This window comes from Adiantum capillus-veneris, chromosome 14, assembly GCF_014529385.1.
Source record: "Adiantum capillus-veneris isolate H3 chromosome 14, ASM1452938v2, whole genome shotgun sequence".
Lineage (NCBI taxonomy): Eukaryota > Viridiplantae > Streptophyta > Polypodiopsida > Polypodiales > Pteridaceae > Adiantum > Adiantum capillus-veneris.
The window spans coordinates 59,953,222-59,969,230 of record NC_140944.1 but is presented as its reverse complement, the minus strand read 5'-3'; the positions used below and the strand labels follow the sequence as shown (position 1 = coordinate 59,969,230).

Below are 16,009 nucleotides of genomic sequence, written 5' to 3'. Positions count from 1 at the left end.
GGCTACATCTCGCCCAGAGATTGACAGTTCTACTAAGGACTCGTCTACTTACAGCTCAGACTTCGATGACGGAAAGTTTTATGCGAACAAGAAGAATTTTTTTTTACAAAGCCAACCAGTATGACTTTCTCGAAGATAAAAGCAAGAAAGTCCGAGAGTTTAAGGAAGGTGGCCACTCGATCAAGTTTGATACTTTTGAGGATACTCAGATGCTTCGAAGGCTTTGTCTTTTATACAGCAGTTTGACATCGCTTTCGCGGGAGGACGCTATTCAAAGCACTCCAAGATTCGGAGAGCTGCCTCTTACTTTAAGGGGAATGCTCGTACTTGGTGGTCCACGCTTCTATTAAGCAAGACTGTGCCAGTTACATGGCTGAAATTCAAGAGGCTTTTTATTTCTTCTTAATTGACTCAAGAGTTTGAGCGAGATATACGAGCTGCTTGGAACCATCTCCGGATGACCAAGAGCGATACAGTGAATTCTTATTGTGAAAGATTCTGGAGTTCTTTTCTACCCGCCTCTTCATTCAAGAAGATCTCGTTCAGAGAACAGATTGAGCGGTTTACCTTGGGTCTACCTACAGAGATCCGAGATCACTGCTTGGAATAGAAGTAGGCTTCTATTCAGGAGTTGATGAGTCATGCGAAGCGGGGCTTTGCCATTCACTCTGGCAGTCTGACCTACCCCACAGATGAGGCCATGACACAACGAGCCGAACAGACTTCTGGGAATGAAAGTAGAATGAAAAAGAGCAACCCAGAGAAAAAAAAGGATGCACGACCCAAGCTTACTCCTGAGGAGAGAGCTCGCTTCATCAGAGAGGGGAAGTGCTTTGGATGCGGGGAACATGGACATATTTCCGCAAAGTGCCCTAATAAGGCACAGAAAGAACAGAATGATAAAGACGACGACAGGTCTGAGAGTTCGAGAGCAGCTGAGGAATGTGGCAGAAAAGGCAGATAGAAAAGCAGAACTGGTACCACATGGCGTGGGACCTGCACCGAATCTAATGAATGAAAGTACAAACTTTGCCGCTTTCGGGGCAAAGTGAAGGATCAGGAAGCTTTTTTTAAGGAGCCAAGGCCAACTTCTTTTCACTTGGAATTGGCGGCTCGATTTGGAACTGCGCCCGACAGACTGACGCCACAGGCGGAGGTAGTTCGACTGGCACCCGGATGGGATGTTGCCATTACACCGAGCATTGGCAAACTTCGTTTGCAATGACAGGGGTGTTCAGGGCACGTGAGTGACGTTCTACTCGGGATCCCTTGGTACCACAAGAACTACGCCGTGGTTGACTACCGGGCCGAGAAAGCGACTTTGATAAATGAAGGGCTTAGAGATTGTACTTGATGAACTTCAGTTTTCTTACTCATTCTTTTGGGAGAACTGAACGATGGATAAAGGTTGAATATGTTTTGACCCGAAGAAAAGAACGCCAAGATTTTTTTTCTCCACGCTCATGCCGATTGCTTTTGAGAGGGCCTGAAGATCATACCATTGATCTGATATCTGGAAGCACGCCACCGAATCAGCCACCTTATCGTGTGAACCGAGTACAGAATGAAAAGATTATGAACTCAGTGAAAGACCTCTTGGAAAAGGGTCTTGTCCAGCTTAGTACTTCACCGTATTGCTCTCCAGTGTTGTTGGTTTTGAAGAAAGACAGATCTTGGAGAATGTGCATCGATTGTAGCACTCTCAACGAAATCACCATCAAGAACAGATTTCCGATTCCTAGGATCGATGATATACTCGATAGGTTACAGGGATCCTCGTGCTTTAGCAGGATTGACTTGAAGAGTGGATATCATCAGATCAGGATAGCGCCAGGAGATGTCTACAAGACAGCTTTTCGGACGACTTTTGGGTTATTTGAGTTTTTGGTGATGCCTTTTGGCTTAACCAATGCTCCTGCGACATTTAACCGGATGATGGACAGGATTTTTCGAGAGTACAGGCTATTTGTTGGCACTTTCTTTGACGACATCATTGTTTTCTCCAAGAATGAGGCAGAACACAGAGATCATCTACTTCAAGTCTTTCAGGCATTACGAGATCACACGTTAGTGATTAATGCAAAGAAAAGTGAATTTTTTTTCCTACCAGAGATACACTTTTTGGGACACATTGTGTCAGCAACAGGAGTGCAAATGGACCCGGCCAAGATAGAGACTATCCGTGATTGGCCCGATTTGAGGAATGTCCATAAAGTTGGAAGCTTCTTGGGACTGTGTTCGTACTACAGGCGGTTCATACGAAAGTTTGCAAAGGTTGCTTCCCCTTTGCATACCTAGACACAGAAAGGAGTACCTTTTTCGTGGGGACCCACAGAGGTGACTGCCTTTCGGACATTGAAAGAGAAATTGACTACGGGACCTATTTTGACTTTGCCGGACTTGCAGAAGTCATTTGAAGTATTTTGTGATGCTTGTGGTCGTAGTCTGGGTACGGTCTTGATGCAAGAAGGCCATGTCATAGCTTACGAGAGCCGTTTGTTCTCTAGGCCGGAGATAACAGCACAGATCTATGGGAAAGAGCTTTTGGCGGTTATCCACGCTCTTACTCAGTGGCGGCATTACCTACTCGGAGCGGATTTCATTGTCTTTACAGACCATCAGAGTTTGCGCTACTTCTGGTCACAAAAGCAGTTTTCGGAAAAGCAGATGCGGTGGGCGAACATCTTGTCACAGTTTCACTTCCAGATTGTCCATGTGCAGGGACAGAAGAATGTGGTGGCAGATGCTTTGTCTCGAAAACCATTGGTTCTGGCTATTTCCGCGATACATCATAGGAGCTTCGAGGATATGGTCGATCAGTGAGCCACAGATACAGATTTTGCAGATATTTTCACACGGATACGGGATGGGAGGACAGTAGCTGGATACTCCCTTCGGGAAGGCTACTTGATGAAAAAGACTATGTTGTGCATTACACAGCCGTTGAGGGAAAAGGTTATGACTGATTGCCACTGTCCACCTTTTACGGGTCACCGCGGCATTGCTACCACCATGAAAGGGGTAGAGAGAGATTTCTTTTGGCGGAGACTAAAGAAGGATGTGGAAGAGTTTGTGCGCAGTTGCTTGGTATGCTAGAAGGTCAAGTTTGACAGGCATAAGGCACAGGGATTGTTACAGCCTTTACCCATACCCACCCGCCCCTGGGAAAATATTGAAATGGATTTCATTTTTTTTTATCTCCCGAGAATACAGAATGATCACGATTGTTTTCCAATTACATGGCACGTCTGAGACGATTCTCTCCGACATAGACTCCAGATTTATGAGTTGGTTTTGGAAGGCAATTTGGGAGAACATTGGCACGTAGTTGCAGTTCTCGTCATCGTTCCACTTGCAGACTGACGGGCAATTTGAGATTGCCAATTCAGTGATTTTAGATTTATTGAAGTCTTGTATCTCGCATCAGAAGACTCAATGGGAAAAGAACTTACCTTTGGTGGAATTTGCCTACAATAACACGATACACTCTTCGACGGGGAAGACGCCATGTGAGATTGTTGAAACTGCTGCGAAGGTTCCATCCTTCCTGAGCACGAAAGATTAGAAATTTGAAGCGGATGAATATTCGCGAGATTTGGATACGGCTTTTGCCAAGGTTCGCGAGACTTTACAGAAGTCTCAAGAACGACAGAAAAAGGCAGCGGATCGCCATCGTCGCGACTGGAAACTGAAGGAGGATGATTGGGTGCTCTTACTTTTGAGAAGGCACGCCTAAGAAAGAAACATGGAAAGGAGAGGCTTTTTCCAAAGCTTAGTATGTGATACTACGGACCTTTCCAGATTACTGACAAGATAAATGATGTCTCCTTCCGATTGAAACTGCAAGATACTTGGAGGATTCACAATGCATTGCATGTGAGTCTCTTGAACCCTGTTAAGGGTGATGTGCCTGATGATGGGGAGCCTGATGAGCAACCCAAAGTGGAAGAAAACGAGGAGATCCTTGTCCTGAACAGATTTTGGCACATAATGATACGAAGAAAGGTAAAGTCCGAAGGCGGTTCTTGGTTAAGTTCAATAACTTTCCTGCATTTGATGCGAAGTGGATGGAGGAGGAGGACCTAGCAGATACTCCTCGGATTGTGAAACTTTACCTCGATGTTTTGGTTTAGCATAGTCTACTCCAAACGGAACCCAAAATTCAGCTTGGCCGGAGATCTGGTGCAGTGGGATGCACAAGAGGGGAGTCACTCCACTCCTTTGTCAACAGATGCCTCGATTTTGATACTAAAGTCACTGATGTCTCTTTGAGCTTCAGGGATACTGAGAGCTGACAGTATTCTGCTGGATGACTTTATGAAATGGAATTCCTGATTATGATACTGATTTGTTCTTGACTTCTTGTGAGTGCAGGAACTGATAGCCGAAATGACTGCAGCATTTTGGTCTGATTGATCTCGAATAGACATGGTTGCAATAGGGGTTAGTCAATCGGACATCGATGAGGTCCCGATTGGACCTAGATGTGATTGCTAGCTACATTGCCGATAAATCATGGTCTAAGATCCGAATGAATGTTGAATGTCATGTGATGTCCTGTGATGTCTGGTGATGTCCTGTGATGTCGTGTGATGTGACTGTCGATTTTGTACATGTGCTAGATGTGTGTTCCTAGTACGTAGGTACTAACAGTCAGTGTCTGCTAAGACGGTTTATGGCTTTTGTCGGTTTTGCAGGCGTAATCGCGGTCGATTACAATGCTTTCAAGAGGGGGGTATGTCACAAAGTGATGACGTGGCGGACAGCAAAAACCCTAATTTCTGCCAGAAACCCTAAAATTCCTGCAAACCCTAATTTTTGCCAAAAACCCTAAATTCCAGAAATCGCGGAGGCGGATTATTTTTTAAAAAAAACTTTTTTTTTTTTTTTTTTGGAAAATGATGAACAACGCGAATTTTGCTTTTGCTTTTTTTTATAAAAAAAAGAGAAAAGACTCTCAAGAGAGAGAGAGAACTGATGCTTTTGATTTTAAAAGCTTTTGGGGCTCTGCTTTTGGGCATCCCTTGTAACCTTTAAATTAGTGGTGAGGGCCTCACTTCTCAAAGCATCTGGACGCAGAGTCTGAGAGTGAAACCCTAACCGCTCTCTTGTACTTTGATGATTGATTAATATAAAGAGAAATACCGAAAGGGGCGCCAGTCTTTGGGGCCAATATCTCTAGGCACGGAACTCCGCCGGGCCAGTGCAAATCTATTGTGATCTGTGAATTGTTTTGAAGTGGTTATTTGGTGCTGTCGCGGTTGATTCTTGACTTGGAGTGTCCAAGTTTGTTACACTTTCCCCACTGATCGCAATGCACATCCCTTCAACCTTGCTCTCGCACCCTTTCCCATCAATGGCTGCTGAAAACGTCATCAATGGTTGCTGAAATTACCAAATCGCTGGGCTGAATTCTTAAAACGTTGGGTTGGAAACTCTTCGCACGCTGGCTGGCTGCCCCTTAGTCAAAGTCTTCGCAGGTTGAATAGCTCAAACGTTGCCTACTAAATTCTTTTACACTGGCCAATTTTGTACGCTGGTTTTTTGTTTTATGCTGGCAGCACCCTTATGAGTTACCTTATTAAAATACCAAGTGGCCGGTCAAAGTGGGCTGGCCTGTCCCAATTTTTGAAGCCAATGTGAACTGTTATAAATTAAAATGAACACAAATACCTAGCTGCTGCGTGAGAATTATAAGAGCCACGATTTGCAGAATTTCAGCACCCCCCTTCTCCTCAAGGGTTGCCCCAGGCTTCCTACGTGCACGTCGCACCACACATTTCAGACATTGTTCTCCCAAAAAACTCCCCGGCACCCGAAGAGGTAGTTCATTCAAGATTATTACCGGACCCCAGAGCCGAAAACCGTTCTAAACATAATTTTCGCTCCCGGAGTACTCGTACCAAAACTTGTTCCCAAAATTTGCACCAGTTCGTTATTCCCTTTGAGGCATAACCATGCCGAATTCTCGGGACGGAGGTGGTCAATTTGACGATGCCCTTTCTTTTATCAAGGAGCAGATGGCCACACTTTCCACAAGCCTCGCATCACTTCACACTCGCTTGGATCTGATGCAGACGCAAAACACTTCTCGAAGTCGTCCTGCTACTTCTCGGACTACACATGCAACATCTTCCACACCTTCATCTGCAGCTTCAGTGGACGAACCAAACAAACCAGACCCAACTGAAGAGATAGACAATCGCGAACTTCATTTACTTTATAAAAATTCTAATGCTGCACAGAGGAAGAAGCTTGATGTTAAACTGTCAGAACCGTACAATGGTCGCCGCGACAAGCGCGTGTTGGACAAATGGCTATTCAAAATGGAGGTTTACTTATCAAACACAGACTTAGTCGAGAGTAAAAACGTTGCACTTGCTAGTTCTCTACTCAAGGATACAGCATTTCTTTGGTGGCAATGACGGGTTGCTGATGGTAAACACACATCTTCTTGGGATAAATTCCGGCATGCTATTCGCAAGACGTTCAAACATGCAAATGCGGATTTTCATGCCCGGTCCTCTCTTCCCCGCCTGAGCCAAACAGGTTCCTTGGCTGCATACATCACAGAGTTCCAAAGGCTAACTCTGGAGATAGAGACCCTTAGTCCCTCTGATAAACTTCACAGTTTTATCGATGGACTCGAACTGAACCTGAAGGACGATGTGCACAAATACAATCCTACCACCTTGGATGATGCAATTGCCTATGTGGAGCGTCTTGACGATAATTTGCGCCCTACACGGTATTTTCTCCCTGGTGACAGATCTTCAAATAGCGCTCGCTTTTCACAACGCGATCGCAGAGACAGCAATAGCCAAAGTCAGCAACATCAATCTCAGTTCAGACAGCAAGCCACAACATCTTATTCAACTTCAAGGTTCTATTCTCAAGATCGACAATCTCAAAGCAGATCTTTTTCAAATGCTCCACTTGATCGTGGTAAAGGATGTGATTTTTCTAAAGATCAACGTTCCACTAGTCAGCAAGGCTCTTCCTCAAATGCATCTTCGACTTCGAAGAAGGAAGGATTATGTACAATTTGCGATGGTGACCATAGATGGTATCAATGTCCAAAGAGATCAAATCCGTCTAATTTGAAAAGAAATTCCAACGCGAAAACATCATCGAATGCTGAACAACCAGATTCTGCTAAGGATAAAGGAAAATTTGTGGTCAACACAATTCGTGTCTCAAAGGATACGACTATTCTTATAAAGCATGCTCAGTGCAATTCTTAAGTTTTGGACCCGCTTTCAAAGCAAGTTTTGAGCCTTCTTGGAACTCTCAATGGTTGTTCCATCAACATTTTGGTAGACAATGGATGCTCTAATAATTTCGTCAACACTCAGATAGTTCAACAGCTTGGTTTGCCAACTCTGAAGACATCTCACTTATATGATGTGGAATTAGCAGATGGATCAATTTTGACTTGTGATCAGCCAGTTCGACAACTGCAGTTCAAGATCCAAACTTATGCAGATCAATTGGATTTTGAAGTCATGCCTTTGTCTTACTACGACATGATTCTTGGTCAGCATTGGTTATTTCAGTATGATCCCGCAATTAGCTTTCGAGGACATACTATCAATTTGTTCAAAGATGGACGTGAATTGATTTTATACGGGCTTTATCATGCAGAACAAGTGATTCAAGCCTCACGTGTACTAATCAAACAGTATGATACAGTGGATTATGAACGAATATGATTTCCAATGCAGACGCAGACATTATTATTGATGAAGAAGTTTTTCCAAGTGATACTTCGTTACCATACAAAAATAAGGACATAGTTGCAGATTCCGAGTCTGAAGACAATTATGCTTTCTTTGATTCTTTGTTGGATGATGATATGCCAATTACAAGTCACGAAGTGACAGTTTCTGAGGACGATTCTGAAGAATTTTGGGATTCATCAATGGAAGATGATTACAGTCTCAATCCAAAATCCTCTACAGTGATTCACAAAGTTGAAGTTACCCCGTTTGAAGAGTGCCTTGAGAAGATTTTCTCTTCACCAAATAATTTGCACCAGAAATCTTACATCGCATGAAGAATTTTGAAGATCAACCTCTTGTTGCAATCAACCTGATTATGCCAGATTCCTCTAAAAGGTCTTTGAATAATGCAATGACATGGGATTTAGCAGTTAAAGCAAAAAGGTTTCACAAGAAGCAAAGGTTCAAGACAAAGGTTTCCGATAACTCAAAGATTGAAGATTTTCGAAAATTCAATGCTTTTCCAGAGTTCGATCAACATCAAAAGTCATTTCTTTGACATGGGCTCTTATTTTAAATGGGAGGGTATGTCAGGATTGTGACCATGTTGCAGTATTACATACACTCCTAGTTGCAGATACGCAAAGTGCCATGCCAAGGAGAACCCCTACGCTTGGATGGTCACGACCCTTCGCTCAAGAGACGTGCCTCTTTGCCAAAAGCCACACTCCTTCGACGATTGGTCAGACCCCTTCGCTCTACGGGTGCGACTCTTCGCCCAATGGTTGCAACTCTTCGTCGAAAGGAAGTATCTATACGTCTAAAGTCATGTCTCTTCACTAGGAGACATGTCTTTTCATTTGTGTCTTCGTCTCCTATGTAAGGAGCCCTTGTATCACACATTCAATCAATCAATCAACACAGAGTCTTCTGAGTCTTGTTTCTGAGTACAGTTCAAGTTTCTTAGGTCTTAATCATGACTTTTACGTAATTAAAGAAGGATTAGCAACTAGAATCCTTACTCTCTCTCTCTCTCTCTCTCTCTCTCTCTCTCTCTCTCTCTCTCCCCTTGGTCTCTACACTTCCACATCGTCGACTTTGACACTTTCATGTATGTATTGTTAGAGACATGTAGAGAAAGATGATATGTCAGCACTATTTTGTCTAATGAATGATTTGAACTTAGTGCATCTAGACATCTGTTAGAGATCTTGAAGTGAGATCTCGATGTGATGGATAAGTGAACTGAATGTGGACTAAATGAGATTCGAGTGCATCGAGATGTCTATCTGAATGAGACGACGACTTGATACTGGTGTAAGTGCAGCAAGAGTTCCAGAAGGATGAGATGACTACAAAGTGATCTAGGTGCATCAAGAGTTTTGGTCCTTGGACAAAATGAGATGGCTAGATTGAATAAATGGAACACTGTGTTCAATGTGAATTAAGTGTGTGATTTTGTGAATTGCATACATATGACATACTGTCTTGTGGGGATAGTCATGGGCATGGTTTGCTTGATTGAAATGTAAAAAAAAAGGATATGAATTTGATAGTAACAAGATTTAGTAGATCGAGACATCCATGAAAAGATCAATGCGTTCTGGTTGTCATTGTTAAATGGTTACAATAATTAGGATCTCTCTCTCTCTCTCTCTCTCTCTCTCTCTCTCTCTCTCTCTCTGTGCACAGCCTGCCCACACAGTTCTCGCCTTCTCTGCACAACGCCGACTTGACCGCCTTGACCATGACTTCTCACCCTCGCCCGCGACCTGGTGTTCCTCCGCCAGTAGCCCCATTTGAGTGTAAGTTGCAACCTAAGAGAGAGTGGTGCTTTCCCACCACTGCAAAGTTTGTGGCGACATTCAGCCATGGTTTCACTGTCGGTTACCTCCTAGCCGAAGCCCACCCACGACAGGAAGCTCACTTTTTGTCGTTTACCCCCTAGCCAAAGCCCACCCACGACAGTAAGCTTTTGTCGGTTGGCCCCATTTCCACCAGTGCAACCCAGAACAACAATCATGGCTACCCGAGCTTCATCCCGCAGCAAGGCCACCTTTGCAAGGATTGTGGCAACGCCACCCAAAATGGACAGCACCATCCGACTTCAGAATGAAGTCGAAAGACTCCGCAAGGAAAATGACGAGCTGAAACAAAGGCTCGTAGTGATCGAGACTCGGCTCACTGCAATGGAGAACTACAATAAGGAAGAAATGGAACAGATGGAAGCCAACCTCAACAAAACAAAAGAAGAAGTAGAAACCACCCTCACAAAGGCGGTCAAAAATCAAGTACAGGAAGTCATTCTCCACAAAGTTGAGGATCGCGTGGCATCCACGCTACGCGAACAACAACGGCAAGAGAACCTCGCCTTCAATGTTCGCATTGACGGGCTTCCAAGTGAATGGAAAAGAGAGGGAGACCTCAAGTTCCAGGAGTGCTTTACTCGCATCCAAGCAACAACCCCCATGATAGAGTGGGACCCAGCCACAATCACCTTCCTTACACATGAGCAACGCACCAACCATGCAATCTTCACTTTCAAGACCAAGGCGGACCGAATCAAAATCCTTGAGCAATCAAGGCTCCTCAAGGACACTAATATCTGGTTTGCAGAAGACCTCACACCCACCCAACTCAAACACAAGAAGGTAGAACTACAAAAGGTACGAGAAGCGCGCGTAGCAGGAAAATGGGCAGTCTATCGAGGAGGTAAAGCCATTATCCAAGAGTTTCGAACTCCCAAAATGGCTTCCCCCTCTCTCTCTCTCCCCCTTAGGGTTTTTGATTCTGTTTATCCTATCTTCTCCTTTTGTTCACCTCTCGTTGGACCCTCAGTCCTTAACTGAGATGTAACGTTTTGCTTTTCGGTCCCATAGGTCATATTTGACCTCCGTGGACGATAATTCTCTCTATCTCTCTCTCTCTCTCTCTCTCTCTCTCTCTCTCTCTCTCTCTCTCTCTCTCTCACTCACACACATGGATGTTAACAATTGCTTATACTCTTTGTTGAAATCACCTAGACACACGTGGATGGTGCCAGTGTAAGACGCTTTGAACTTTAATGTGACATGTAAAAATTCATTCTTGCAAACAGCGCAAAGTGGAAAAAAATAGATGATATTTAGCTTTCTTAGGGCTTTGGATGTTCAATTGTTTAAAATAATTAATGATGAATGTTAATGTTTTACATCTTGCTTGTAACATTACTTAAATTTCATTTCATGTTTTGCCATTTATTCTCAGGACCGAAACTCGTTTTTCAACCGTTTCCGTTTCTCCATTTCCGACTATGGTGAAGCAAAGCAACCCCCTTAGAGGTGAAGCGCACAGAGATGAGAGCATGATTAAAAAGGACTGTCCCGCGCATACAAGAGGTCTCTCTTCCCTACATAGTTCTCTCTCTCTCTCTCTCTCTCTCTCTCTCTCTCTCTCTCTCTCTCTCTCTCTCTCTCTCTTACACACATGGATGTTAACAATTGCTTATACTCTTTGTTGAAATCACCTAGACACACGTGGATGGTGCCAGTGTAAGACGCTTTGAACTTTAATGTGACATGTAAAAATTCATTCTTGCAAACAGCGCAAAGTGGAAAAAAATAGATGATATTTAGCTTTCTTAGGGCTTTGGATGTTCAATTGTTTAAAATAATTAATGATGAATGTTAATGTTTTACATCTTGCTTGTAACATTACTTAAATTTCATTTCATGTTTTGCCATTTATTCTCAGGACCGAAACTCGTTTTTCAACCGTTTCCGTTTCTCCATTTCCGACTATGGTGAAGCAAAGCAACCCCCTTAGAGGTGAAGCGCACAGAGATGAGAGCATGATTAAAAAGGACTGTCCCGCGCATACAAGAGGTCTCTCTTCCCTACATAGTAGTCTAGTCCCCAATATAAAGTTTGTCTAACCTCTCCAACAAGCCACCCCTTGGCGAATAAAGCCCTACGAAAAATAGTCACGTGAGTGCAAAAAGCAAGCATATGCCATGTATCCATTGCAAAGATCACAAAGACAAATCTATCCCAACAATCTTGCTCAATAGGGGGAAGCAAGGGGTATCGACTTGATAATCCTCATGAGACTCGGTGATCTTTAAGTCTTCACCAACAAATAGGCACTACATCCACAATCTGTTGCCAAACCAAGAACATGCACCAAGAACTATAGGTGCATAAACAGCCATGATCCAAAGTAGGGTACTCAATAACTCCAATAATAACCACATGACCCTACAAGGTACCAAAGTGCCATGATCACGAACTGCTGAAAACCATTGACTTGACTCCCCACAAAGATACATACTCCTACACTATGAGACATCGTACGAACTGTCAACTCCCAAAAAGCATAGGAAGCTCCTGCAAGCAGCTTCTCTCTTGCACCAAGAAAATATCCACATATAGAAGGAGAAAAGCCAGCTCTCTAAATAGAGCATAGCAAATGAGAAGCTACCACACAATGCTGGAGCTACCAATTTTTAGCAATGAAATTTGGGTCGTACAGCATCTGATGTTCTTGATCTTTCAAGAATCTGCTGGACCAATCTTGGGAAAAGAAGTCTACAGATCGGAAGGGCTACAAATGGATCCATCTCTTTAGTGTTAATTCTTTTCTATCTGTTTCAGCCAGTCTCCCCTGGGTTACCCAATTACAAATGTAGGCATTAAGTTGCTGGAGTGGTCCTTAGGGGCACTACAGCCATCCATCTCTCTCTCTCTCTCTCTCTCTCTCTCTCTCTCTCTCTCTCTCTCTCTCTCTCTCTCTCTCTCTCTGTGCGTGTGTGTGTGTGTGTGTCTGTGTGTGTGTGGAGATTAGGCGTACCCAGGTCTCCATTTCGTTTAGCGGAGGAGCAGTCGGAGTATCGTGCAGCAATAACTTGAAAATCAACCTTGCCATCGGCAATGGCGTCGCGAAAAGCCTGCAGGATGAGGACAGCAGCATCCCTGCTGGTGGCCTTAATGGTCACGCCCTCCGCATCGCGATGGGAAGCAGGCCTCCTGGAACCCTCGTGCTTCACTAGGATGTGCGATGCTCTCACTTTCCCAGACGAGCTCATGGCGGTCACTCAAGTAACAGTATGCTTTGATAGGTAGGTCTTATAAGGTCATCCACTCTTCTCCATTTGTGTGTGTGTGTGTGTTGGGGGGGGAGGGCGAACAAAATCCAATCTATCACACAAAAGCTTAAGGGTGATAATGACGAAGGGGTTGAGATGGCCAAGGTTTCTTATGCAGCAGATTTTGAATAAATCCTGGCAAGAATCATCGAGAGGCAGTTAAAGTGTAAATGATACAGTGAAGTTGTGCATTTGCTTTGGAAGCAAAGAAGTATGTGTAAGTTGGCTACACAAACACACACACATAATGTAATGAATGTGGACAATCAAAGGTCTACATTGGGCTATGTTTTTACAATCAATAGTGGTGGAGTTTCATCAGATCTTGGCTACATGTCTTAGTCCACCAAATCATGTGAGTATATTGCTACATTGAAGACCAATAAGGAAACTATATGGCTTGTTCATCTAATGCGAAAATTGGGCACTACTACTGAGTTTCTAATTTTCAATATTATAGTCAAAATGATATCTACCTAGCGCAAAATCCTAGGCATCATGCAAAGAAAAAGGACATACATTGATGTGAAGTATGAATTTATTCGCAAGAGGACAAGCACGACGATCTTGTCAAAATTCACACTAACGATAAGCATGTTATCTTCCTGCCAAAAGGTCTACCCTTTGAGCAATTTGAGCATTGCATGGTTCTTATGGGAATTGGGTAGCGATATGGACTCGACATAGCTTATACATATGTCCAAAACTTCTTAAAGACACATTGGCGTGTATGTGGGAGATTGTTAGGTGTAAAGGCCTTATGCCTTTTGGGTATTCGTCAACATAGCCAACCACCCACACTCACTTACTAACAATACCAATAATTACAAGAAGAAGTTTTGGGGCTTATCATCATGGGGTGCTGCACCCAAATCTTGGTGTACTCTCTCTATTTTGTCCATGTGCCTCCATGACTCAAAAGTGCACATAAAGCAAAGAGAAGATTCTAGGTCAAGATGGAAAAGACACCAATGCAAAGCACCATCGGCAAGGTGGAACAAGTAACATAAGTCTTAGGCCAATTGCATTCAAATGTTAACAATTGTAGTGAAACCAAAAGCTCTTATCAGGCAATACTTTGTTGTCATCAAAGTATGATGTTCTTCAACCACCCAGATAAGTACCCCATGCTTTGAAAAGAGCTCTCAGCTGCAAATGCCGTGCGAAGAGATTAAAAGATTCAAAATTTGAACAGAGAGGAAGGGGTAGGAATGGTGGCTAGGGACATGATTTGTAATGGAGAAAAGATCATAGAAGCAACCCGTGCTTTAGACCTACAACTCAATGTATGGTTGTGAGGTATAAGGTTGTTACAAAGAGCAATGCAGAGCTCCAATGCAAGTACATTGGCTTCATCCAAGAGGGGAGAAAGTGTAGATTCCAAACTTAGTTTGCAAGAAACAAGTTTGGATGGTAAGGTGAGGAAGAGGAAGAAGATAGAGGTTGTAGGGCTGGAATGGAAAGAGGAAAGACAAAGTGGAGAAAAGCATGCATGTTATTGGAGGGAGCCCAACTAGCAAAGAGAGGGGGGGGTACTATTACATTCAAAAGGGAGAAACAATTGGCTTTTACTCGTACTATTGGAGGAAAGAGTCAAATTTTCATATTCTAAATAATTTCTAGGTGCGTATTCACCTATATAATAATTTTCGGGTTAAGTTTGTGTAGGGTGTTACATATTTATATTTGAAATCATGCTCAACTATGCTTGCATACTATCTTAGAAAGACATGAAGTAGTGGATGAGATGTTGACGAAGAGTGTGTGGTGCGTGCGGAGTGAGAGGGAGGAGAAGAGTAGACACAGAGTGTTGATGGAGCTCTGAGTGAGGATTTGAATGCCTCACTACTCCTCATTGCTCTATATGATCAAAAGAATAGATAAGATTAGTACAATCAGTGTGATGGGTGTCCGGCCAGTTGGCCTAAACCCTAACAATCTCCCACTTGAAAGCCAACATGGCCCAAGTGGCCTACAACCTATACAATTAGGAAGCATCCAAATGGCTTCACCCTACACCTATCATCTCCATGCAATGTACAAAATGCTTTGGGGGTAGGCTCTTTGTGAGAGCATATGCACGGTTGTCATTTGTATGAACCTTGACTAGCTCAATGTGCTTGCTAACCAATATGTCATGTATCACATGATAACTGACTTCCATATGCTTAGACTTGGAGTGAATCTAGTGCAATCGCACTCTGATTATCACAACACAACACTGGAGTCTAAGTAATGTCAAGATCTCCCACGAGGAGAGCTAACCATACAACTTCCTTGCTAGCATCAAAAACTGTCACATGCTCTGCCTTTGTAGTGGAAGATGATGTACAGTTTTTGAACATGATCTCCATGACACGGCTCCTCCAGCAAATAGAAAACATAGCCAAACATGGATCTTTGACTATCCACCGCAATCTGCATAATCCGCATTCCTCTAACCCACAATCGATGCATCACTATTCCCAACGCGTAAGCACACACCTTTCACATATCTCAATGCTACAAACGGGAGCATGGAGAGCCCTGTAAAATACCGAGGATAGCACACTACAAGTCATAAACGAACAAATCTACATACCTGACGACTCGCTCAAATCCATAATCGAGCTCAACACGAACAGAGAGAGACAAAGAGTGAGATAGAGTGAGGGAGCACGTGCAGGTGCACCTCCTAGAGCGGAGTGCTACGTCGGAACTACGAGAGAGAAGAGAGAAGAGGAGAGAAAAACAATGCAGACACTGGGTGCAATCTCCCCCGGTGCAAGAGTGAGCGTTTTCCTCTTGCACTTATTTACTTATAGACTTTTGAATGCTAAAAAATGAATACACATTGTCCACCTACACATAAAGTGACTATAGCTCACAAAGAGCTCTTTTAATAATACAATGATAATGAATCTGCTATCCTTTGCACATTCCATAAAGCAGCTATGCATTTTCCACCTGTCACAACTGCAGTAAATAACAAAACATCAATTCCATTACATACTTCTCCGTTAGAAAGCAATTGTCGTCAGTTGCGAAGATAAGGATCTGTAAACCATACTTGTCAAAAATAGTGATTAGTGTTCTGTGTCATAAATATCACATAAAAAAAGAAAAAAATTATGAAACTAAACAACATTGCTTATGCCTGTCGTCATTCACATACTACCTATTCTAG

The 16,009-nt window shown here is 43.2% G+C and overlaps 1 protein-coding gene across 2 annotated transcripts in view; it reads right to left on the bottom strand.

Annotated features, from left to right (window-relative positions):
• PIN1AT (peptidylprolyl cis/trans isomerase, NIMA-interacting 1) overlaps window positions 1-12,813 on the bottom strand; it is a 46,075-nt gene extending 33,262 nt beyond the window's left edge. The window contains exon 1 of one of the 2 annotated variants that reach the window (XM_086528619.1): window positions 12,549-12,813. In XM_086528619.1, coding sequence (XP_086384745.1) covers window positions 12,549-12,783 — 235 coding nt within the window. In that variant the 5' untranslated portion in view covers window positions 12,784-12,813. The remainder of the gene's footprint in view (window positions 1-12,548) is intronic. The other variant, XM_086528620.1, reaches the window with a different exon arrangement.
• Window positions 12,814-16,009: the final 3,196 nt, after the last annotated feature.